This window comes from Mauremys reevesii, linkage group 2, assembly GCF_016161935.1.
Source record: "Mauremys reevesii isolate NIE-2019 linkage group 2, ASM1616193v1, whole genome shotgun sequence".
In the NCBI taxonomy this organism is placed as follows: Eukaryota; Metazoa; Chordata; order Testudines; family Geoemydidae; genus Mauremys; species Mauremys reevesii.
The window spans coordinates 18,830,430-18,856,313 of record NC_052624.1 but is presented as its reverse complement, the minus strand read 5'-3'; the positions used below and the strand labels follow the sequence as shown (position 1 = coordinate 18,856,313).

Sequence of the window (25,884 nt, the reverse complement as noted above, 5' to 3'; positions counted from 1 at the left end):
ATTGCTCACCAATGGAAGAAAAGTCAGTAGTTTGAAATTATATGAGTGTATGTTTATGTGTGTGTATATATTATATACAATCTGCGATTTGGTGAATGTTTGAGCGAAGGGAGGGAGGAAGGGACAAAGTTATGTACTTATCACTTTGGATTTAGCTGCCTGTTAAGGAATATGAGGTCCTGATCCTGGCAAAACTTCCATTCACTTCAGTGGGGGGTAGGATCTAGCCCTGCGTTATGATATTTACTCAGTCTTTACTCAAGCAAAACCTATTTGACTTCGGTGGGAGTTTCCCCGGAGTGAGGACTGAAGGATCGGGCCCAAAATGTTCATTGAATGCTGGTTATACAATGGTGTGTAACCAACGAGTTTAACGAGGTCAGATATTAGAGGGGTGTTTGCAGGAAAGAGCGCGAGAGAGATCCATTGCTCCTCAACTTTTGAGAGTAAATATTGGATTTTACAAGAGCCCCACCCCCCGCTTCAAAGTGAGTTTATAAATAAATAAATAAATAAATAAATAAATGGAACTATTTCAACGCTGGCCAGTTCAGAAACCGTCCAATTAAAACAGTATCTAATGCCTGCATTGCTCGTTTCTGATCATACCGCCTGCTCTTCCTAACAATCAGATCCAAGAGTATTTTAGTTCTCTTGCTCCCCCCCAACCCCCCCCCACCCTCTAGCGCATTTACATAAGAAATAAACCCCATTGCAGATTATAAACAATTGCTGTCCCATACTTGGGAAAGGGATGGATTTTACTGGCGGCTCCACTAAAAGAACTGGGCGCATTTTTATCTCTCTCAGTGCCTGTACAGTGCATGATGCAGAACAGGAGGTGGGCAGTTGTAAAGCTGGCAGACAGGCTTAAATAGCCAACATTTTGTGGGCATGGAGGAGCTGCCATTCTTTCCTGGTGAAAGGGGCTGTTTACAGATTGCACGGAAGAGCTGTCCAGACATTATTCCGAGATTAAGGTGTGCAAATTCCACAAAATCAAGTGTTTCAAAAGAAATTTGGCATCTGGGGTTGGGTTGGGGGGGAGGGAGGGAGGGACACTGTCCATCAGCAACAGAACAAAGTGAGAGAACAAGAGGTTACTGCAAAGCCACTACAGCCTGTGTGGAGTTTGCCAGGGAACCAAGACGACACTGCTGGAAAGAAAACCTGCAGTTTGGCAGCTGGATCCTGTGATTACCCATCCAAATAGGGAGAGGAGGAAGATGGCACACCAACACCACCCCAGCAATTTGCTGCAGGACAATAGGGGTTTAAAAGCAGAAAGAAAAGTCTTTAAGAAACAGCAACTATTTTTTTCCTGAAGAAAAATGGGCGATGGGGCGGGAGGTGGGGGGGGGGACTATACAGAAAACATTTGAGAATGGACAGATGTTGTGAACGAGCTTGCCTCGTTGAAATTACATTTGTACAGGGACAGTAATGCAGGATAGTGGCTGATCTGAAACTGGGCTTTTATCCCCCTCCCTAACAACAGTTTGATGTGGGCTTTACTGGGGTATTTGTAAAGCAGTGGGGGAGGGGGCTGAGGGGGGGTCGTAGGGACTATAACATTCTTTTTCACGTGCATTGGTCCTTGTCGCTAAATAAGACTCGGCTCCTTGGAAGGGAGTTGTGGGTGTGAAATAATATGACATTGCTGTTTGCAGAGCTGGCCAGTGCAGTCTGGATGTGCGCTTCTTGTGAGTCTGTGTATAACAGCTCAGATAGTAGCGTGGGCTACAGAATATATTAGCGCCGGTGCCTGTTAGAAATCTGTCAGTTCAACACTTTAAAACATGTCGACTTTGCAGGGGCATCATTCTAGTCCGCAGAGGGTGCGGACTGCAAGCGTTGATCGAAGTGAATTTTAAATATTTTAGGAACCTAAAGTTGCAGGTTACGTTTTGAGTGTGTTAAAAATGGGACACAGCGAGCTGACGTTATAGTGCCAGGGGAGCTTTTTAATGTTTAAAAAGGACACTCAAAAACTTCAAAAATGTTCGAAGTGCCGAATCCAGTATTTCTAGCCCAATGAAAGATTTGTTTAGCTTCTTAGGAAAAAGTAGCTCCAAAAGGAATGATCTGCAGAGACCATATTGATGGGGGAGGAGGGTAATATCATAAATGCAGAGAGTAAGATCTGAGTTATCCCTAGTGCGTTGATTTTACTGGGGCTGCACGGATCTACTTTCTCGTAGGTCATAGAATAGTTGCGGCCGTTTCTCAGTGGCTGTGTGGTACGAGAGAAGGCTACATTCTGCTAAGCAAGTCATGCTCGGGCAAAGTTCCTGTGTTGAAGGCACCATCAGTTTGCAACTGGTACCAAATGTGCATTACGGTGAAAAATATCAACTTCCTCAGAAAGCGTCATTTTAATTTGCAGGGAGATCATAGGAGCAAACACGCTGCTTGATTTACTGAGGGAGTGATGGTGGGGTTATTACACTGGCTTGGGCTCCCGAAAAGGAGAGAGAGAGAGAGAGAGAGAGAGAGAGAGAGAGAGTGTGTGTGTGTGTGTGTGTGTGTGTGTGTGTGTGTGTGTGTGTGTGTGTGTGTAAAAATCCTGGCAGCATTGGTCTCATGAAAGACTTAAGATTATTAAACAAACAACAATATCCATGTAAAACAATGGGGAAAGAGATTTTAGTTTCCTGCACAGATCATTCTCTTATTGCTTGAACTCTTCCTGTGCTGCTTGTTTAAGGTGATGATTATTATTACAATGATCCATAAATTCTGCTCTGACAGGAATTAAGAAAACGTGTCCCAGCAGCAGCTCCTTATCGCGTAGCTGTTAAATGCAACTTTGTTTGTTTGTTTTTTAAGTCAATGTAAATTTGTTTATAAAATTGAGTTGTGCCCCTTTGTAACAAATTGTTATTAACCTTCCTCTTCTGAGCATTTCATAATCACAGCTGTTAGTTTGGCGATGATACCCAAGCATCCCAGGGGCACTTTTGATAGCTGCCTGGGCGGGGATTGAATGTTGAGGTCGGATATTAAACCAGCGGGATACAGAATTACGTTTTTTCCACAAAACCGAGCTAGCTAAATAGTTTCTCCCTCATAACTCTGTTATGCATTACCCAATAAACGGCCAGTACATTTGCATATATAGTGCTTGGATATGTGTTTGTACTGCATGTGTAATATACTGCATGACAATATACTGTGGAGTTATACTTTGCGCAGATGTTAGTGATTATAAATATTGTGTTTATGAAAACATTTCTTTGGTTAAAAAAAATGCGGTTATTTACTTGCATGTAATTAGATGTTTAGGGTCCAAATAGGTTGTAAATGTATTTGTGTGTGATTCTGAGAACACTTTTTTATGTGTGACTATGTACCATGTTGTTGGTTTAAAACACATTACTCGTATCTTTTAGTGAGTATACATAACATCTGGTTAGAGCAAGAAGAAATCTATTCAAACCCGGAGTGCAAAAGTACACTCAACTCAAAACTGTAGTCACTTGCATTAGTGCGTATGTATGTGTGCAGAAATACACTTATTTTCAATATACACAAAATATACACTAAAACTCTGTGTGCGTGTGCTGCTTTCAGTGTGCATGAATACTGTGAATATGCTACTACCCTATTTACCCGCTATATAAGAACACATAGTTTGTACTCTGGCATACATTATACAATATGTAAAGGTACTCTCCGGATCTTGGCGGATTATTTTCAAATGGAAGGTTGTTACATAGAGAGCGGTATATTTGTTGATTGATAGCATTGCAGGAAGGGTTTGGATGGTATCTATGTCTGTCAAATTAATTTCAAATTTAAAAATAAGCAGGACTAAAGCAGCTGTAAGTCCAAAAACAGCAGGGAGCAGCTTGCTTTCGTTTTTAAGTACTCATCTGTAAGTGGACTGAAACAACCAATGAGTGAAAAATATGTAAAAGGCGGAGTAAATCCGACATTGTCGCCAACGTATCTTTTTATTAAAGCCTTTATACAAATTGGGGGAGGGGGGTTGCAGTGAAAAAATTAGGTTCTATGTCCTCTGTTAAAGAGAACGGTTATTGCCTACTGCAGATATTCTGCATTATGGACTGGATACAATCCAGGCAGCATCAAGACATTTTCTGCTCCTGATCGTGCTGATTTCTTGTGGAACTTACTAGCTCTCTTAAAATGAGGGCGTGAAAAGTTAGCCCTATACTTTTTTCCCCCCTAAAACTAATACATATCCTGTGACTGGCAGTTTCGTGAATGTATCCTCTAAAGAGAGCATTGGTGGCACAATTTATTGCCTGATGTGCGAGCTGGTGTAAGACAGGTGTAAAGTGTGTCCTTTTACACAGTTAAAAGATGAGCCAAATGCAGCCCCATAGACGTCGTTAGTAATGCCCCGGTGTAACTGGCCCTTTGTAGAGGATATATAACAGCCACATTACTCCTTTGTTAAATTGGACAAATGCAGCTAGTTTCATTTCAGATCTAAACTGGTCTTTAGCAGCAATTCTTAATTCCAGCCAACACTTACTTTCCCCCGCCCCAAGTTTGTAATTCATCTGCCTCAATGCTTAGTTTGATGAAACCCTTTCAAGGACACGTGCAAGAAGTTTTGCAAAATCTAAATCCAGAATCCTGCTTCCTAACTGAAAGTTTTACAATCTCGTCTTCTGTTACAATTAATTGGTTCTCCATAGACAGTTCAAACCTTTACTGACTGTAGGTGGCTAAAAGTATTAACAAAACTTGTGGAATACTGGAATAATTTCTTTCTTAGACGTTGTCTAACTCAATGGAGATATTTGCCTCTGGGAGATATTTTCCACATTATCCATTGCTAAAAAAAAAAGTTTGTGTTAAATTTCTTACAGCAGGAACCAGTTATCATAACAAGATTCTGGACATTAAACCCTTTTTTCCTAAATTAGCTCTATTCAAGAAAAATATAGGCTTAACTATTTGGAGAAATTGTGCATACTGTTGCATCTAAGCAAACGGCCACTTTGTTTATCCGTCTTATTCAGAATGTCCTAAAATCGTACTACCTTTACTGTAACTTTCAAAGTTAACAGGGTTATCAATTCTTTAAAAAATTAAGACATTAAAGTTATTGTCTTTACTTACATTACATTACTACAGCTGGATTCAGGTTTACGAGTTTGTATAATTTTAGGTTGGGAACATCTTTTACAAAAGTTGTTTTCCAAACATCACACAACTGGATATTTATCTTAAAGTCTGAAAATAGAAACCTGTTGACAATGTATGCGATTAACTACGTTTTCTTTTAACGAATACTGAACACATTAAAGTTGTGATCATTTTAATGATGTTGGTTGCCCTCACTTTATTTTTAATGTGAATCATCAAATGTTTCTTAATTATTCAAGAAATTGATTAAACGTCTGCTTGCAAAATTGTCCATCTAGTAAATTGCTATTCACACCCATAGAAATGGTTTAGTCCACTTAATACTTTTAAACTGGACTCCAGTACAATTCTCTCATTACCCAGAAATACACTTTAAGGACTCTCTCTATATATATAATATATATAAAACACCATTACAACGTTTTAAGTCACACGTTGTGTATTTCATAATAAAGTGTTTTTATTTAATGCAATCTTCAAGAATTTAAACACACAAAATGCAGTGAGAATGTTCACAATTTTGAGACCACAGTTGTAAATAGAAACATTAATATTTCATAAGATTATAAATATTTGATACTGCAATTGTAAAATGCACATGTTTTATAAACTGAAAAAAAAATCTTTGCTTTCTTGCTAAAAGGCAATGTCATTTAATCCTGTCTCCTAAGCAGCTGATGATTATTCACAGAATTTAAAATTACAGCTTTTATTTTATAGTTTGCTTCTTTTTTAAAGTTTATACTAATATGTACAATGTGTGTCTATTATAGCTGTGAAATAAAGACGTTTTAAGGCAAAGCGATAAGTTCACCCTCAATCATCAAGGAGACTGCAGTCCTGAATTATAGTACAATACACACCCACTCGGGGCGCCTTGTGGCCCTGGCCAACATTTTGGACACTTTAGTCTAAACTGGGAGGGGGGATCTAGAACTGGGAGAACTATTAAAAGAACCCTACAAACCTTGAAAATGTTTAGTTTACACGGTGCCACGTTTTCAAATCAGAAACTAGAATTGCTAGGGGGGAAATAAACCAAAATCCAAATGCTAAGAAATGTTTATCTACACTGACTGTCCCGTCATATTACTATTCAGTTTAATAGCTATGTTTGATTTAAAACCTGCCCCATATTCTAGACCGACAGATATTTGTCACTGGATAATATTAGGCTACTGATTTTTCTAAAATAAAATACCACTGCTTGTGATGGGCTCCTCTGTCTTTCTGACCAAAACAGGACATGAGAGATCGCCTCTCTTCTTATGATTTACTCATCCTGCATAATAGAGGTCGGTGGTGCTGCTGAAGTAAATTCCCCAATTCTCCTTTCCCCCAGCCCCTCTTGATCTGGTGTTTTCCTGGGCCAAAACTGCCTGGGTGGAGGCAATGGGACAGGAAGAGGCTTTCTGGGTGCATTTTTTTATATAGTCATTGTTTAGTCAGATTTTTTTTTCAGTTAAGAGCCAAAGTTGATGGGTTTACCAGTTTTTCACCCAATAAGTTGTATAAGTTCTTTATCCAATAGCCATGATAAGTATTTTTGCAATCAGTATCCTGTATACACAGCAGTGAGACAAGCAGGAGATCTTAAAGATACGTCTACTAATTTATACCATCGGAAGACCACCGGTTCTCAGTCAGATTTTGACGAGAACCTGTTCCCCCCAAGACATTCTGCAACTCCATGCCGTCCTTGGGAAGCCGGCGCTCGGAAACCACCAGCAGCTCTGCACTGCGGCCTCGTGTAGATTTCTCCAAGGCAAACCAGGGCCTTTTGCAAAAGTCATCCCAGGCTACTTGCTGCCCGCCAGCTAAGGGACAACTCCTTGCAGGGAGCAAGAGAAGCAGCGTCTGAGCTACAAAATGCGATGAACTAACGGGAAAAGGGATCTGTGCAGGGTTGTATAGATGAGTGTATTATTGTCTAATAATGCACGCACACACACACGGCAAAGACCCCAAAGAAAAGTCTCCTTCATATGGAAAAGGGTGTTTTTGTTTGTTCGCTTCCTATGACACACTCCCGGAAGTTGTGATGTTTACTTCAAAAGTTTTCCAACCAAGCTATGAGGAAGGGAAAAAAATCAGCTAAGTGCCCAATGAACTCCTTGATCGCCCCCATCCCTTGCTGGCCAGCTTTCTCAGAGTCACGTACACCCTCTAGCCTTTGACTGAGCCCAACCGAATGAAGAAGTGAGGGCAAATTAAAGAAAGGATCCTGGACATTTTTGTTAATACAATGCCTTGGGGTTTCTTTCCCTGTTACATTTTTTTAAATTAAATTGTTGTTTTCTATCCCCAAAGCCAAACACACACAAAAAAAATAATGGTAAAACTCATCGAACAAACCGGAGAACTATTTATTCGGTTCACAGTCGTGTGAAATGCAGCAATAAAAATCTTTGGACTTCAGCAAAAGTTGTTTTTAATTTTTTTTTTGAATTTCAAAAAACAGTGTCCAATATCCATTAAAACAGTGCTTAAGTCTATAAAAATGTAACTTAAGCATTAAAAAAATTGATAAAGATACCATCTAAAATCTCCATAGAACCAAAATAAAACAAAACAAAATCAAAAATATTTTATAATCAGATATTTTGGATTTTTACACCTTCCCTGTAAATTATATACACATAGAATATTGCAGAATTATATCTAATACACAATATTTTCACTATTAATGCTGGTATAATCTTTATACACTGGCCCTTATTTTATTTTTTTAATTAAATTATTGCATTGTATAAACTTTGAATGAAAACTGCCCCCTTCCCCGGCCTTCCCCCGGCCCCCTTTCTATTCACTGTCTGACTTGCCGTCTTTTGATGTGGTGGAGTGGTTGTACAGTCCTTGTGCCATGAGATGCACCGCCAGGGTGTTCTTGTTGCCAGTGGCTTTCTTGATTTTGGCTCGTTTGTTCTGAAACCAGATTTTGATCTGAGACTCGTTGAGGCTGAGTTCCTGAGCCAGGCTCTGCCTCCTCTGCTCCGTCAAGTATCTGTTCGTCTGAAACTCCGCTTTCAGTCTCTGCAGCTGCTCCGCGGTGAAGGCTGTCCTGGGACGCTTGTCTTCTTTGTTGGGATTCTTCTTCTTTGGTTTACGAGAGCGGGGGCCTAAGGTCCAGGGCGAAAGAAAAACCATCAGAAACACACACCAGAGAAGTGATGGGGCCGGGGGGCTGGAAAGGGTGTGCGGGAGGGAGAGGTGGGTTGGTTTGTTTGAAATGGCAACATCTTATGATTATTGGGCGGGGAGGGGCGGGAGAAATGATCTCAAAGAAATTCGAGGACTTGAGGTCATTAGTATGGGTGCCACTTGGTACCCTGGGCCCAGCCAGGAGCTCCGGACACTGAATGACACGAAGGCCTCGCTCGTCTCTTTTCGCGCTGCTTTGGCGAGAGAGTTTCAAACTGAAGTCACTAGATCAGCCCTTGCGAGGAGAGAGAGAGAGCGATCTCCCCTCCCCCCTTTCAGTGACTGCCTGCTTTGGGGGGCAGTGGGGCAGACATGAGTGCGTGGCGAGGAAGAGGCATTCGGGGCCTGCAGTCTGGTGACCAAAGGGGAGCTGCTGCCTGGGACCCCAGAGCCTCTTGCTAAAAGGAAAAGAAGGGCGCGGGGGCAGGAGGGAGGCAGACACAGGCCCACACACCTCTACAAAAGCCACTTTCCACAGCTGCGCTATTGCGTGAGACATGGGAGTCACATCCACCCAAGTTCATTGTTTCCTTTTTAACCACCATCTTTGGGACTTAAACTCTCCCCTGCCTGGGGCAGCCGCTGGAACGCCCCACAAAGAAGGACCCAGTCCGCATCCCTGGGGTGGAGGCTGTGGGGCTGGGGCGGGTTGTGGGAAGCCGCAGGGTAATGCTGGTGTGTATTTGCCAGCTCCATTTCTGGAAGTCCTTCCTTGGGGGGGGATGCTACTGTCGATGGCCTCTAATCTGTGGAGAATTGGGTATGTGAGTGGATATTTTGGCAAGGGGAGAATCAATCCCAGCTTCAGCGATCTCTGGCTCTCTTTCCCTCCCCCCCCCGCCCGCCCCCCCCGGATTTTGTGTTACACTTTGCAGGAAGGCCCTGGGGGCTCTCTGCTCGGCCCACGCGAGCTTCCTGACAACCCTCTCCAAGAAGGGACCAGGCCAGTTGAAATTTTACACATGATCGTAATTTTTGGCATCCATATGGTGCCTGTAAAAGCCAGACCCCTAAAAGCACAGGGACACGTGAGCATCACGGTAGTTAGCAAACTGTAAACAGCACCTAAACCCGCGGGTTTAAAGCAATAAGAAAAAAGGCTTCTGGCTGGTGACAAGTCAATCAAAGGGCGGAAGACGGGTTCTGCCACAGGCTGAAATATGACTGACAGAGCCAGCCAGGAAGTGGATCTATCCTGCACAAGAGAAAATGGGAATACACCGGGCTTGATTAGTTCCCAGCTTTAGTAGATATAATATACAGTGCAAATAGGCCCCATAATGCCTGGGAAAGTGTCAACCATCTTCCCATTTACAATTCCCCCTCCGCAGCCTCCCATTCTATTTTATATACATCTACTTAAAAGCCCTAATTATTGCCCACAAGGTATGAGAAATGAAAACAGAGCCCTGTTTGTAACGGGGATTCTTACATCAATAATGCCTAGGCTGCTGGTGTATTGTGATTTTCTTTTGAATTTACATATTTCTGCCTCTACGCCTATGGGACAGGTTTGTTTTTTCTAGTTTAGTGCCACGTTTCCAGAACCAACCAGCCCAGCTCCAAAGGCGTTGGTTAGAAATAATCTTCAGCTTTAAAAACAACAACAAAAAAAACCAACCTTTGTCCCTTTCTCTTTGCTTCAAATCGACCCTCGCATTGTGCTCGAAATAAAAAGAAACAAATACTGTCAAAAGAACCACCCAGATCTCCAGTTTTGCTAAGGATTCTCGATCTCACCTCTTTTCTCTGTCTGTATCATTGTCTAGGAAACTTAAAGTGTCCAGGGCTATGGTGTAATTCGCTCCCTTTTCATAAGTGTGCCCAGTAGCCTCTCTCTATACATATTTACCCAAAACACATCTGCAGAAAAAAAGTGTCTTGCAAAGGATACAATTTCTTTGGGATTTTTAAAAATACAAACGCGTTAAATTAAGTATTTTAAATCCAGGAATGGCTTCGCTACTGAAAAGTGAAACGTGCATCTAGAAGCAATAACATATATCTATATTTTATACCGTAAACAGAATTGTTAAGAAACCCTCTTTCTTACATTACATCGGGATAATGCAGAAATCCAAACGTTTATTTATATCGTAACAGGGAGTAGGTTGGCGTTTTGCATGGCTCAAAATTATTTTATTTTATTTATTCTCTTCAATATTAGTCTACACACCACCAGCGAGGGTTCTCTCTCTGGCCTGTGCCATTGTGGGGATATATGTTAATTAAATATTAACAAAGGAGAGGAGTGGAGAACAATGGAGTAAATTTCAATTCAGACTGGAATATTGGAGCTAAAGAGTTCCTTCTCATTCATTACAAACTATTTTTAAACCCAACCTGCATTCTTATGTTCAACTGTACAACAGTTCGGGGTGGGGGTTAGGGAAGGGACTGGCTAATCGCTGTTGGAAAATACTTTTTTGTGAATAGATTTTTTTTAAAATTCTGTTTTACAGCCTAGACAACGGTATTTTAAAGAGGTTTCTAATTCTTTTGAATGAAGGTTAAAAAAATAATAAAAAACCCTAGATCCACTCTTGCTTTTCCTGCATTAAAACAATGAAATTCGCCCTGTGGGTTTTAAACCGCTTCAGAGAGAGAATTTCAGGAGTTTCTTCTGAAATCTCACTCCAGCTGGCACGCCTTCCCAGATCCTCTGAATAACTTTCTCATCCTCTGGAAATCTTTCCTGTTCCCATGAAGATCTGAACTAAAGTGCACGTGTGAAAATTACAGAAAGCAAAATAAAGAAAGGAGACAACGGCGAGTTAAGGGCCTATTTTAAAACAATAAAAATATTTGGATTTTGCAAATGCACAATGCAAGGCCTATTGGATAGGCAGCTGGATATATGAATTCCACTCCTCACCCTCCAAACAAACCCCGGGATTTTACTCGAAAGGAGAAGATGGGCAGATTCCTTGGAGGATCTCCGTGGAGTTCAAAGCAGGGGCTTTAATGGATTTTTTCCCACCTTTTCTTTTTAATACCATGCCAAACCCCAAATCCCCACACTAGCACCGTCCCTTTCTGTTTTAAGATCTAGCTAAGCTAACTGCTGGTCGCTCTCTCTCTCTCTGTGTAGACAGGAGGAATTATTTTCCAGTTTATCCGCTTTCATTTTCATCTGCCTATAGTAAAAACGTCCCCATATCTTCGTTACATTTAAATACGTTTTAAAAAAAGTGTTTCTCTCCGTTTTTTTTTAATTTGGGTGACTATATTTTTTCCCCGTCGCTTTTCAACCAACCAAATATTTTCTGAAGACCCATGTGGAAAGATCAGCTTAGGCTTCACTGATTCAATGGTTGGTTGATACAGAGAGCGGGAGAGGGGCTTGGTGGAAAGCCGCCCGTGAAATGGGAAGTGGGGCCGGGGGGTGAAGGGAAGGGGAGGCCGGGCTCCTGGCAAGTGCTAGTGGAGAGAGCTCTTACCTGAAGAAGGCCTGTCCGAGTATCTAGTACAGTAAACCCAGGCTGGCCAGAGCATGGGCTGGTTACTGGTGTTGGAGCTGGCTTGGGAGCTATCAGAGTCCGAGCTCACAGACAGGTCGCCGCCGCTTAGCCCTCGGGATTTCAAGGCTCCTTCCAGGGCCCCGGAGTCGCCTCCTTTCTTGGCTCCCCCATTGAGGGCAAGGGCTTTGGAGCCCCCTTCTCCTTCGCCCGCGGAGCCTCCCCCTCCGCCGGTGAGCTGCCCCCCAGCTCCCGGCGCCGCAGAGGGACTCCGTCGGTTCTCCCTGCCGGCTAAGAGCAGCTGCTCCGGGCTACTGCCGCTGCTGCCTCCGCTGCTGCAGGTCCCCCCTTCCTTCCTCCGCCCGAACTCCGGCCTCAGGATGTTGTCTATGAAAAAGTTCGTGATCCGGTGCGGGTGCTGGTGATTCCCAGGCGCCTGCAGAACCACGGGCAGGATCATCGCCCGGCTCCTGTTGGGCTCCGCATCGCTGCTGCTGCTGCTGGACTCCTGCTGCTCCAGTGCTTCTTCCCTAGGACTGTGGTCATTCTCCTCCATGCTGTAGCGCAAATCCCCAAATGTTTCTCTGTATAAGCCCCCACCCCCACCCCTTTTTGTGCGCGAGCGAGTGGGTTTTATAAAACGTGTGTTTGTTTGTTCCCTGGCTCCGCTCAGTTCAAATAACATTCACAATCCAGAGCTGGCGAAATCAGAGCCTCGGGTGTGCTCGGACTTTATACCCAAAACGTTGATTTTAAATCCCCCTTCTTTTCTTTTCCTTTCTTTCTTCCGCTTGTCAGCCTTTCAGTTCTGCAAACCAGCGCATTCTTTCCCCCAAAATGTGTTCATCATTAGGACTTTCATTAACAACCCTTTCCGCCCCCCCACCCCCGCTCTCTCTTTCTCTCTCTCTCTCTCTTCTCCAGCTCCTGGGTTTTAAAAGAAAAAAAGAGGCCAACAGTATCCTAAAAAAATTGTGAAGATCCTTCAAGGGGAAAAATAAAAAGAATAATAAAAATCTCAATGCTGCCACATCTGCTTGGAGAGAGAGACTCTAGAAGAGGGTGTATATTTCTCTCTACACACCGCACAGCACACGCAGGCTGAGACACACAGAGACATATGGACAAGCAAGGCAGCTTTCTCTCTTTCCCCTTCTCTGAATAAAATATTCCAGGTTACGTGGCAGGAGTTAGGAAAAATCTCTCTCGGTCTCTCTATAGTTTGGGTATAAATTTAGAAGCCACTTAAACTGAACCTGCAATACTTTCACTCTGGATTTTTGTTCTTATTTTTAATAGAGCCCCTCAAGTGACGTTGCAAGCCCGGTATCCTAGACACGTGCCTTTGGCCAATGGCAGAGGAGGCATTTCCACACGTGATACAGTAGCACTCTAGTAAATGACAGCAGCAGCCCCCCCCTTCCCTCTATCTGCCCCCTCCCCCTTCTTTTAAAGCAATAGTGTCCTCTCTACTCGAGTGTGTGTGTGTTTTTTTAAAGGCGAGAGAATGCAGAACTAGCTAACCCCTAAACAACAGATAGATACATCACCACTTGCCCTGCTGATCTCTTTCGCTTTATATCTTTGTCTGATTCATTAGAAAAGCCTCCAGTATACATTTTTTTAAATTTCCATATTGTTTACCATGGGGGAGAGGGAGGGAGAAGGGGGAAATCCCACAATTCCTTGCACAAATGCATAAATAATATTAAACGAGCTGCTGTGTGATACAAAGGGATTTTTTCTGCAGCCCCTTTATTTGCAAGGGGATACAAATCAGATGCAGTTAATTTTAGAACAACTCTTTCGTTCGCTCCCTACTCTCTCCTCTCCTCCGTTTCCCCTGATTCTGAAATACGCCCTGCAGAAGACCAGTGCAAATATAACAGGGAGACAAGGTGGCTTCTTTTTCAAATGTTCGAGGTGGTGGTGCTGGCTGCGGCGTCAGGGAAATAAACAGACGTGGGAATGATAATTGACTCGTTCTGTTGAAAGCTGGACAGAAGCCTTTGATCATTTATTCCAGCTTCAGAAACAATATTAAACAGAGAGATTTCCCATGGACAGGCAATGCGACGCGATTCTGCCCCTGCCCCCCCCCCCCCGAAGTTTTTTTCTTCATCAAAATAATCAAATGCTAATTTTTCGTATTGAAAAGCTGCCGCGATGTCCATTCGCTTGCCTTTGTCTTTAGAAAGAAATCCCGTGAAACCAAAAATTGGGATCAAAGTCTATCTGGGTTGGAAAGGGGGGATTATGTAATTTTGAAGGGGGTCTCACGTGTAGTTTCAAAGTGGGTCTCCCTACCCACCCCCACCCCCCTCTTGGCGTTACCAAAAATCTCATTCTGTTGTTGCTACGAATTTCCCTGCCCACCGCCCTAAACAATCCGCCCGCAGACAAACCAAAAATAATCAGCTGCGATCCGCGGGATCTTTGCTTGGCTGGTCTTGAATTTGTGAAAGTCACCAAAAGGTCAGTGAAGCGCAGGAGAGTTAGTGCCGCTTTAATAACACACACACACCCTGTAGGGGTGGGGGAGGGATGGAGAGAGGCGATGCCAAAAAAACTGTTGTGATCGGCGGGCACCAGAGCCAGCCAGCGCCAGAGACGAAATGTAGGCGAGAGGCCAAAACGCAAACAATCAGGAGGCAGCTCCTGCCCTTCCCGGGGTTGCAAAGCTAGACGGTCCTCTCGCCTCGCCCCCGCGGCATGTCTCCCCTCCCCTGCTCCGGAGAGGAGCCGGGGAGCCGAGAAGCCTGCACGGGCAGGAAGGCAGAGGGCTGGGAGGCCGACACAAGCGCAGGGAGGCTGGGAGCAGAGCGCGCGGACACAAGGGAGGAAGAGCTGGGAGACCAGGGAAGTTGCCGGAGGCGGCAGAGCCGATTCCCTCCCCCCGGGCTGGTTCCTGAGCCCTGGCTTTGCCCACCAGGTTCCAACTTTGGCTGTTGCCTTGTTCTTTGAGGCACCGTTTTCTCAGGTGCGAGGAGAGAGCCAAAAAAAAACCCACCTCAAATTAATTAGCCTCCCCACGGGGGAGGACCCGAAGCAAGCCCACGCAGAGTCATGCCTGGTGCCCACTCATGGTGAAGGTGATGATGATGTGATATGGACTTAGCACTGGTAATTAGGGGCTATCTTTAGTGCTCGACAGCTGCAGTCAAACGGGGAATGCCAGGATGGGCTGGAAACCAGGAGGGTATAACTGCACAAAGCACAATCTAGTCTTGTTTGTAGGAAACCCTCATCGAGCGAAATCTGGGCAACCACCTCCTGGATTTTCACTCCCCGTTCAGTCCGCGGGACCACAGAGACAGTCGGTCCCTCGCCTATGCAGGTCCCCGCTCATAAGATCCTTCGTTTGGACATCGCTTTTGTGCCACCCAAACGCTCACACCGAAAGTATTGCGAAGGGTTTTGTTATGGTTGGTTTGGGTGGAGTTTATGTGTCTTTGCGGGTCTGGAGGGAAAGGACGCAGCGAATCTCTTTTGCATCGTCCAGAGGATCCAGCAATGAGATCAGGTCTTGATGACTTAAAGTTGTTTTTGCTCAAACAAGCACCAGGGGTTAATTTTTTTTGAAGTGCCCCATGAAAAGCGATTAGTCTGTCTCCCAAGAAGTATTTTCTAATTACTTCGAAGCCCTGGCTTGCTACTACCCCATAATTAAACGCGCTCAAGGTGTTGCACGTCAAATATTTCGCTCCCGGGCGGATCCAAGTTATTGACTAGAACTTAAAATATCTTGAAATAAACTTTCCTGTCCAGTGTATCAAACACGCCTCACTGTCACCCTGCGATGACACTTCAACGTTTCCATTTGTTAAAATGATCTTTAGCAGAGACATTTATACAGCGAATATTTCCAAACAGGCAGGGAGGTGAAGAGAATTCCTCAGACAAACTCCAAAGCGGGAGATAAACAAAGCTGCACAAAACAATAACTGAAACTGACCGAGCCCTGACAATAATCGCGGCGAAGGAACAACTCTGCTTTACAGAATGGAGGGGAAAGAGGTGGTCCGATACCTGACTAAGGAAATTTGAGTTACATTCTTTTCCAACAGTATTTCTGTCTAAAAGTTCAATCCCATTTCAAAGATTTGCAGCAGCAATTTTATTTTCAGACTGCAGTAGTACTGCAAATGCTTTTTGTTTTGTTTGAATATACTTTTTACTTACTAACTACTGCAGATGGCCGGGGTGTGTGTGTGTACTTTGAAGTAGTTTTGTGCTTTTTCAAGGTATGGAATAGAGATGGTTGACTGCTAAAGTAGATTTTCATATCCAGCGATGGACTGAGTGTTTCTTTCCCCTATATGTACCTGTCTAGTTAAAACGTGGATCAATTAAATGGCTACCATTAAAAATGCATTTGTCTCTAAAGCATAAGCATCGGTAGCAAAAATAAAACAATATAAAAATTTCGCACTTTTAGAACGCCCTTCTTTTTACATTTTTTCACGTATCACACCCAGAAAAGTTAGTTATTAGATTAAAATTTGGAAACATTAGAAGGTCAAAGTTGTCCAGCTCGATTGTATTCCAGGCATGGTGTGGCTTGCTCTGCCATTCCATTGAAAATATTCGACTGTCGTGCTGCAGTGAGGTTTGTATCGTTACTCTGCTAACCTTCTCTCTTGCTGCTCATGTTGGCGGATATGGTGAAAGTTAGAAGTCATGAAAGCAATTAGCTAGGCCAGTCCTTCGCTGGACTTGTCAGTCACACCGTTGGTAGAGGTGCCCTGGTCATTCTGAAAGCTGAATCATAACAGAAACAATGGCAAAGGCTACGCTGATAGATCCAAGGCCAGCTCTGCCCCCGTACCTCGGCTCTGTTAGTGCCCGGCACTCAGCAGGGACAGCCCCCAAAGAGGCAAAATGCACAGTACCCCGTGAAAAATCCAGAGAACCTGCCCCACATTCAAACACACCCCGTCCTTGCAACAAAAGGCCAGGATACTGCCTGCAAATAGTTGACATGCACCACCTTTCACAGAGTTTTATGAGATTTCCAACCCAATAATGCCTCTGGAATTCATTCCTTCTCGTCCTCTCCCCCCGCGCCCCATCTCTCCCCCTGAACAATGGTGACTGCAGAGGAGGTGAACGTTTTTGTATCTACTGCCAGAAGCAATTGTTTTGAAAAATACATTCTCATATAGTTTGAGAAACGGGCAAGCACAGAAGTGGTTAAACCCAACCAGATAAGATCCCAACCGGGCAGTACAATCCCCCAGAGCTAGCTACACCGAACAGCATTGCTTGTTATTGCTTCCCAAACGTGTTACGGGGGATCACTTATTAACAAGACAGACATTGGAGTCTGTTTCCGAGGAGGGGAGAAAAAAGAAGCCAGACTTTCATACCCCCATTCGTCCTTGCGTGAAGGTTTTTGAACGGTAACTTGGCACTACCTTGTGTGTCCAGTGTTATGCTGATGCCAACACACCCAGTAGCGCTCCAGTTGTACAGCTTTTACGGATAGGGAAGGAAAAAAGTCAGCAGGGGCTTTAACTTCCCTAGCGGTTAAAATAAATCTGAACTGTTGTCCAAAAAAGATCCACACGCACCACAAAGCTGTACCCTGGCAAGGTACCTTGGGAGGAAAGCCTCGAACACAGATCATAGTTCTGAGGCTGCCTTTTGCCCTGCTGCTTGGTTTTTATTACATAACGCAGATAGCAAATACACTTTAGAAACCTACACTCCACAAAGCTGAACAGGGAAAAAACAGGCAGCTTTTCAGGCTCTGGACATGACCTGCCATTAAGGTGAGACGAGCAATCAGTCCAGGTGATCCGTTTTCTGTAACTGTTTGGGCTTCACATCAGGAAGACTTCCCCGTCAATTGTGGTAACTGGAAGGTCTAGAAAGCCTGGGGTTTACTTTTCTTGGGGATCATGAAAATGTGATCACCTGTTTATGCTGAGCATACACCCTCAGCCTAGCAATGCACTGACGGTGAGGTGGGCATGCTGGAAAGTTGGGGGGATTGTATTGCTAAGTGACCACATTGTGTTGAAGGTTATTTTTTTTTCTTTAGAATTAGAAAGTAGCCTTATGAACATCATGGTCATTTTCATTGGCGGTAGAAGCTGGTAAAGGACAAATTCTCCAGAAACCCACCAACTGTATAAGTTGCACAGTTTGAATATCATATCGAGCGTATGCATCGTTTGCTTAAACTCGTGTCACATATCTTGCTGATCTCTACAGAATGACACGTACCTTTTATCTGACAGAGGTTACTCTTAGTCTACAAGAGTAAGAGAAATGCGATCATTTCAACAACAAAGTTGCAACACACAGTGTATGCTGGAAAAACCAAACCTCAGTTCATTTCCACGTTATTTTTAAAGAGATGTTAGCAACAAAGAGAAAAAGATGTCACGGAAGATAAACGTTGTGTCATTGGCCATGACAGGGTGTGGATGGATAGCTGTAGCTCTCCATTTCAAAGGCAACAATAGTGCTTTAACGCACCTATCCGGGAGCGTTCCTAATACTAGGCAGGTCTGCGTGCACCTAGGTGGCGAGCACACTTGTTCAAAGGCACTTGCTGATGTTGGTAAAACTTCTCTGGAAGGACGGATCTTGAGTACTGCGGCATCTCCACCTTCCAAACAGCAGCACAACCAAGAGACTACTAGGGCCCGATCCCGCTGAGCTCCCAGGGAACGGGGCGTTTGAAATGGCCAGGCACTGGGAAGCTTTGCCCGAGGAAAGCCTTCTGGGGGGTGCCCACTAAAACATGACTGAAATCCAGCTGGCTGCGTTCCCGAGTTCACGTTATACACTACAGACGGTCTAGCACCCAGTTTATGACGAGGGAGGGGTACGTACTCCATAAGTTCATCCAGCTCTGGCTCCAGCCATGATCGAGACCAAACCCTTAGTCAGGCAGCTTTATCCCAGGTATTAACAGGAGCTAACAGGCGTTTTGCCGCAGTCAGGGATTCAGAATCGGGCCCAAATGCCCAAGTGACATTTATTTTTCTTTTCCACTTTCAAGGAGCGAGGCAGTTTCCCAGGAGAATGAAAGTCTGGGGCTGTCCCCATCCTTCAGAACGATCACCCCGACACAGGACATTGGCGCCTCCAGAGAGACTTGGCCTGGAATGATTTTAAACAAGACTTTGACAAATAACCGAAATAACTGACTACCTGGAGTTCTGGGGGAGAAAATAACCGAACAGTTTTTAAAACATGCCCCAAAAAGTTATTTCCCAAAAGGCTTTTTTTTTAATCCTCAAACCTCCATTGCGCTGCCCGTATTTTTTCTGGTAGTTTTTGCATAAAAGTGTCATGGTTTTATTTTCTTTCTGCGATTTAGAGGAGTTAATCCGCACAGACACAACAGCTTCTGTTGTGACGGTAAAGTTCTGCAACTCTACACCATTCGGAGTATTAGCGGAGGACTAGGGAAGGGAAATGGGACCTGGTCTTAGATTTCCCACACATGTAACTAATTCCCTGAAACGCCTTTGGATTTACACCTCAACATTTACTTGGAGCCAGAAATAGTCAACGCTCTAATTAACTGCGTAATTTCAACTCCAACTTCCCGCTAGATAATCAACTTTTATGGTCTCCCGAACGCTACTTTACAGCTGTTTAAGGATTGGGTGGGAGGTAATTTGAACTGGGATTTGTATCCAATTGATTTACATTGCTACACTGCGAATGGCTTGTTTGTTTTTTTCTGGTTTGGCTGTAGATTCTGCAAGCTAACTCCACTTTCTATCACCCCCAAAAACGGCAAACCAAATTTTGGAAGAAATATTTAATAAAGTGTTTGGGTGATTGATTCAGCCCAAATTCTCATTTGACTGTCACTAGTCATAAGAAGCTCTGTCTGCAACTTTTTCTGCAAAGCAGATTAGGCAAGAGATTCTCCCAGGAAAAGCAACAACAACAACAACAAACAAATAAACAAAAATACCTCTCCAAAATAGTGGTAATTGTTGCCAAATCTTGATTTTTTTAAAAATAGTGTTTGATCATTTACTTTTTATTAAGTCTTTGATTAATCTAGAACGTGTTGATTCAAGTTTCTTTTTATCCTATCCCATAATAACGTTTCACATTTGAAATCACAGTTTTGCTGCGGGAGGTTAAGTCTGGTTGCCAAATGACTAAATGACATAGTCGTGAATGGGCAAGACTCTACTGGAAAACAAACAGTTTAGTGACGGTATCAGCCTGCTGTGAACGCTGGGAACACGCTTTAGTTTGTTAGTGTCACTTTCTAGCAGAGCTTTCTCACCAGCCTGGGTCAGGCGGAGTATTCATGTCCAGACTCTGTTTATGTACTTGGAGGAACTGAGCATCTGCAATGTTAAACAGGCACCTCACATCTTTGTTGCCTGAGTGATTCGCAGCAAGCAAAGTTTACCTGTATAATAATTTAGGACATACTTTGATGCTAAATTATTGGTCAGCAACACACTGAAAACGAGAAAAATACAATCTTCTCTCTGGTTTCACTTTTGCAACGTTTTCAGTAATAATATGTGTGAGGGGCTTCACAGAGAATATACGACAGATAATTAAAGTCTACAGTAAATATTCTGTAGCTCATGCTCCAATACGTCTGTTAAGTCTATAAGATGCCACAGGACTCTTTGCTGCTTTTACAGATCCAGATTGACACGGCTACCCCTCCGATAGTAAATATTCGGAATTAATCTTTGTGTCTGAAACGCCTTTTCTTTGTATTTTGTTTTATTACTGTTGCAGTATATAAAACGGTTTCTCATCAAAACCCCATAGTGTGGAAATAAATGTAGGGTTTTGTTGGTTTGTTTTAGCTTAATAGTTAGGAGCCATACAGCCCTAGCACAATTCTCTTTCAAACATCTATCCACATTCGGCCTCCTAAAAATGCCACTTTTTATATTAACGTAGTCAGTGGATCTACAGAAAGTAACAATGCCAATATTTATGCTAGAACATATTTGTATATGATTTCTCCAACTCTAGCATTTATATTATCCAGATGTTAAGAAGTTTTAAAAGCTCTTGTAGTCACTGAGGTGAATTAGGCGCGTACAATGTTCATTCACACACACACACACACAGTGTTAAACTGAATTTCTGGCTCAAAACTTTAAAAAAGTAAAATATATTTTAAAATCTCCTAAATATTTTCACTTTCAAAATATCTAGCTGCTATACTACATATTATTACTGTAACTTTGCAATATCTCTGTTATTACGGAAAAGAGAAAGCTGGTGATTTTTAATCAATTGACGTGCGTAATGAAAGAAACATTTGGAGAAAAATAAATACGATTTTTTCTTTGGAGAATTGCCAATATACGAATACGAAAATCTAAGAAGATATCTATAGGCAGGTAGTGGTGGTTTTTTTGTTTGTTTGTTTTTTAAAATATATTGACATCCAATGATCCATGGTTAGAGTAATAATTACAAAAAAATTCCCGTTTGTTTTAAAGTTTAAAGATGGGGTCATTTAATAAACAACTGCCGCCCCTGTATCAGTTTGTAAACTCTTGTTTTTATATTAAACATGATCCAACCCAAGAGGCATGCTTGCTATTTGTGAAGCCTGAAATATGCCCAGCCCTAGAAAGAGGCTGGGACTAATTGCTCAGTCTAGTAGTTTGTAAACGTTCATTAGAAGTGGTCAGTTTGCAAACTCCTGTAGTTGGAAGGTAAGCCTAGCATTCTTTCCCAGGGCATGCCAGGTATCGGGAGTTTTGCAGAACAGGGCTTGGCATTTGACTATGTAGAGGCATCTAATGCAATATTCATGGCAAAGCGTCACAGGCGATTCCTGCTGCCGCTTCTTCTGGGTCCAGGGCTACCCTAGTGGCAGCCCAAGCTCTGAAGAGGATTTGTGAATGAACAGCACTGCTCTTGCCAGCTCACAGATCAGAGAGCTGAGATCACTACACGGATCTGGTCCAATGAATCGCTGCAATATCAGCTTGATTACAATGCAGGGGTCATTCAGGACCTGCCAGTTCCGCACACAGGCCTTTGAGAAAAAAAAGCCAGGAACTTCAAAGCCAGGTTGTCGGGTTTCAATGAAAAGGTTGTGATCTCCCAGGGCGTTTCGCTTATAGATTTTTACATTAAGCAAAACGAGAAAAAAAGAAAATAGTTGCACTGTTAGCTGGCTCCGAGCTAAAAGACCTGGTTGCAGGCTACTACTCAGAGCTAAACTTGCATTTTACTTCAGCATCTCAAACACTGTGTGTGTGTGTGTGTGTGTGTGTGTGTGTGTGTGTGTGTGTGTCCGTCCTATGAAACATGTATATGTATATGAATATATATTCCACAGAAAGGGAGAAAGATGTTTGTGCTTGTCTAAATACTTACCCGCAAATCTAATCTGGGAAATATTGAACAGGTCCCACCCTGGTAACATATTATACACACCTTTTATATATTGTATTCAAGCCTACATAACGGACAAACATATATAAAGTAATAGTATAAATAGACTTGCATACCCACTTACACATAAATATATCTCTATTGAGAGACACTCTATTACTGTTTATCTTTGTCGTCAAGGTTTATTGGTTTCTATATGTAGATGTGTTTATAATAATGTAAGATGAGTAATACATGTATAACAAATCTGTGTGTATCTGTAATACATATGTGGGCACCCACATCACAGAACTGCGTCTATCTCTTTGGAGCTAGAGGTAGATATGGTGAGATTCTATTATTCTTTATCTTTGTCCTCTAGGTTTTCTTGGATTCCCCACCTCAGGATGTATTTATCTTGTCTGTCTGGGGCCGCTTCACTAAGTAGCTGTGTAAATTGAAAGGCTTTTTTCCCTAGCTCACCACCTTTTTTAATTAAAGCCTTTCAACTTGCCTAGTGTTTACTGTCTTATGTAAAGTATCTAAACAAACAGCTCCCGCAGAATACAAACACCGCGAAGAGAAGCTTCCCCCCCAGTCTTACCCCTTGATTGTTTTAAAAAGCGTTTCACCGTGTCATAGTTACAGTTCCAAAAGGAAATGGCTTTTATTTGTAAAGAAGGCTTTAAAAAGCAGAGACATGAAGGGGAAAAGCTCCTTAAGGGAGGAAGGTCACAGGGTTAGGGGGAGATTAAAGGACCCATCTTCCTACCTCACAGAGAAATCAGGGACAAGCCTCCCAAAATCTGAACCAAGGGACACAAAAACCGGCCAGTCGTTGACTTGGGGGTGGGGGGTGGGGAGGAAGCGAGAGCCAGAGAAGAGCTTTGACGCCTTTTAAATCCTCGGGGCGTTTGCAAAGCATGTGAAAACGTTCCTGGAATGAGGGACACTCCGCTCCTGAGCTGTGTCCAAGGGCATCCCGAGGGAGTGACTGACACTCGCAGGCTTGGGGAAGGGACAAAGAATTCCCGGGGGGCGGCGGGGGAGATTTCCGCGGGCATGGGCGAGCTGGGGGAGAAAGCAGGGGTGGCGGGTTGCTCACCCCCCAAATAACGCGACACATTGTTTGGATACAACGACGTGAATCAGCAGCGAAGAATAATACGCATCGAGAGGAGCCAACTTCAAGCAGCTCCGTCCTGTCCCTTCAGTTTAAACAGCTCCCAAGATAGCCTGGTCTTTCACGCCCACCCTTCCTCATCCCAAGCAAGAGCTGGGGGGGTAGTGGGGGAAATTGGTGGCCCCCCCTTTTTTTCGTGTGCTTAAGAACTCCCACCCCTTCTATGGGCCAGGAGGACAGACGAAGCACAGGCGCTGCTGTGTACCAGGGCAGTCATCCGGGAGTGGGACCCGGGAAAACAGGAGGCGGGACAGATAGATGTACATGATGCAGTGAAATTACATGGCATGTCCCACTGCTCGGGGTTGTATAGCAGATGGTCTGGGCATTGGAGGCAGAGCTGGGCACTAGGGGAGAAAACAGACAATCGCACGCGCCCCCCTGCCCCGAATCAGCAGCTATTACAGGTTGTCTAAGAAATGTTTAAGAGTAAGAAAAATGTGCATGACTGGGGGGGGGGGGGCTCTGTTTGCTCGGTACGAAAAAGGGTTAATGTAACTCCCATCAGCAACGTGGGCTCTAGCGTTCATCCGAGGGAAAGGGAATGTGTCAACCGACCCGGATTTCTTCTTTCCCTCCCCCCGCGCCCCGCGATAGACCCGAGAACTAACCCCAGCCCGTTTCTAGCCATTGCCCCTTTTGCAGCGCCCCAGGGTGCCAGGCGCTGCCCAACACGGCTCAGCAGACACGACCCGTGCCCCAAGCCGCTGAGGCACCAGGCCCCCGGCCGGGCAGCGACCCGCAGGCCGCCCTGCGCACGAAGGCAGACGCAGAAGGGCAGGCGGATTTCGGCTGGGAGGCCAAAGGGAGAGGGGCAGCGAAACGGCCGGGGAGGGGGTCTGGAGGGAGGATGGGTGGGGGTGACATCCTCAGGGGGCTCCTCGGCCACAGCTAGCGCGCACCCGGGGTGGGGGGCTGTATTTATAAGCGCTACCACATGGCGATCTTGGCTGGCGTTGCACAGCAGAAGAGCTCCAAGGGGGGGTTGGAACGAGGAGAGGGAAGCGCCCTGGCAGCGCAGTCCAGGGAAGGGGGACCTTGCACTGGCGTTAGCATGGCACAAAACGCAGCCCTGGGTGCCAGAGAAGTGGCCCGTTAGGCATCAGCGGGCCCAGCGGAGGGACGGGTGTGAGATCTGCCCAAAGGACAAGAAACTCGACGCAGCGGAGGAGGGGGAGCCAGGGGTGATGCGCCACGCACCTGGGTTTGGTAGGTGTCAGGGAGGCAGGGGAGAGGGAGCCTACAGTACTTAAGACGGGAAATAGTTGTTGCTTCTGCTCCTCCCTGTCCCTTTTCCAGCCGTTTTCACCGATGCCACATTGCCTAGAGTAAAGGCACGTCACCTCCTTGCCCTGCCCTGTGCCGCCTCCCAGGAGCAACCATAACTGAGGGCCACAGCCAGAGGGGCCAAGCAGGCAGAAATCGCAGCTCGTTTCAGCCCACGTGGAGCTCCTGGGCGGTTACTTGCGTGGGGGGATTGATCTCGTCTCTCTTCCTGCCTCGGGAGGATGGGCCCCGAGCTTTTTTACCGACTTTGGCTGGGGGCTCACCCACTGCCTCCTTGTTCCATGGGCTCTGATCGAAGGGCCAGGCGCATTCCGAATGAGACGGATTGTCTCGTGAAGTTGGAGCAATTCGGATATTGCTGGATGCTGCTTGCGCTGTGCTCAAAGTGGGGCTAGGGGAGAAGGGAAGGAGTTACTGGGAAAACACTTCCACTACGTTTAAGGCTATGTCAGTTGGCTCTGCCTTGCAGTAGTTTGCAGACTCTCTTCAGCGCCTGAGAGCAATTCCAGCAGGGCTGAGGCAGTTCCTCAGGGGAGCAGTTCCCAGGCCCCGCTTGGGAGCAGCTGGAGGAATGGCGAAGCGGTGTCTGTGGTCACTGCACTGCTGGCTTCTATGACTGCTAGGGAGGTGGCTATGAGCCTGCTGCCTCCATCTCATGTGCTTCTACAGGGTTGGTCATGGGTAGCATTGGCATCTCCTGGGCGTCCATCCTACTAGTGTTGCTGCCTCTAAGTGGGGCCTGGTCTTGGGGTATCACTGCGAGGCACCTGTTTTGGTCATGCCCTGGGGGAGGATCCCTCTCCTAAGGAGAATACCTCTGGGTGGCCTGGCAGATTCCCTGTACAACAGCTCTTGCCCTGTGTTGAGGGTAGAGTGGAACCACTTGCTCCCATCCCACCCAGAGCCTTCCCAGCAATGAAAAGCCGAAAAACCCTGAGACATTTTCATTTTTACTGGAACAACAAATATGTCAAGTGAGAGGAAGGCTCCTTTTGTGATCCAGGCACTGGGAGAAGAGGTACTCAGATCTGGCTCCAAATTCCTAGCTTTGCCACAGACTTCCTGTGTGATTATTGGCAAGTCACTTAGTCTCACTATGCTCGGGTGCCCCATCTGTAAAATGGGGATAAAAATGTGTCCTCTCTTTCAACCCCTTCTGTCTTGTTTATTTAGACTGTAAACTCTTTGGGACTGGGACTGTCTTTTACTAGGGATCTGTAGAGCGCAGACCATAATAAGCTCCTGATCTCAGCTGGGGCCACTAGAGACTGCCATAATATAAGT

The 25,884-nt window shown here is 44.7% G+C and overlaps 1 protein-coding gene across 1 annotated transcript; it reads right to left on the bottom strand.

Annotated features, from left to right (window-relative positions):
* Positions 1-7,926: 7,926 nt before the first annotated feature.
* On the bottom strand, positions 7,927-12,619 carry EN2 (engrailed homeobox 2). The gene is made up of 2 exons (XM_039525480.1): positions 11,766-12,619; positions 7,927-8,243 (listed from the first exon to the last, which is right to left on the bottom strand). Exons 1-2 carry the CDS (start codon positions 12,466-12,468, stop codon positions 7,927-7,929), a joined length of 1,020 nt encoding a protein of 339 aa, XP_039381414.1. The 5' UTR covers positions 12,469-12,619.
* Between the last annotated feature and the right edge of the window lie 13,265 nt (positions 12,620-25,884).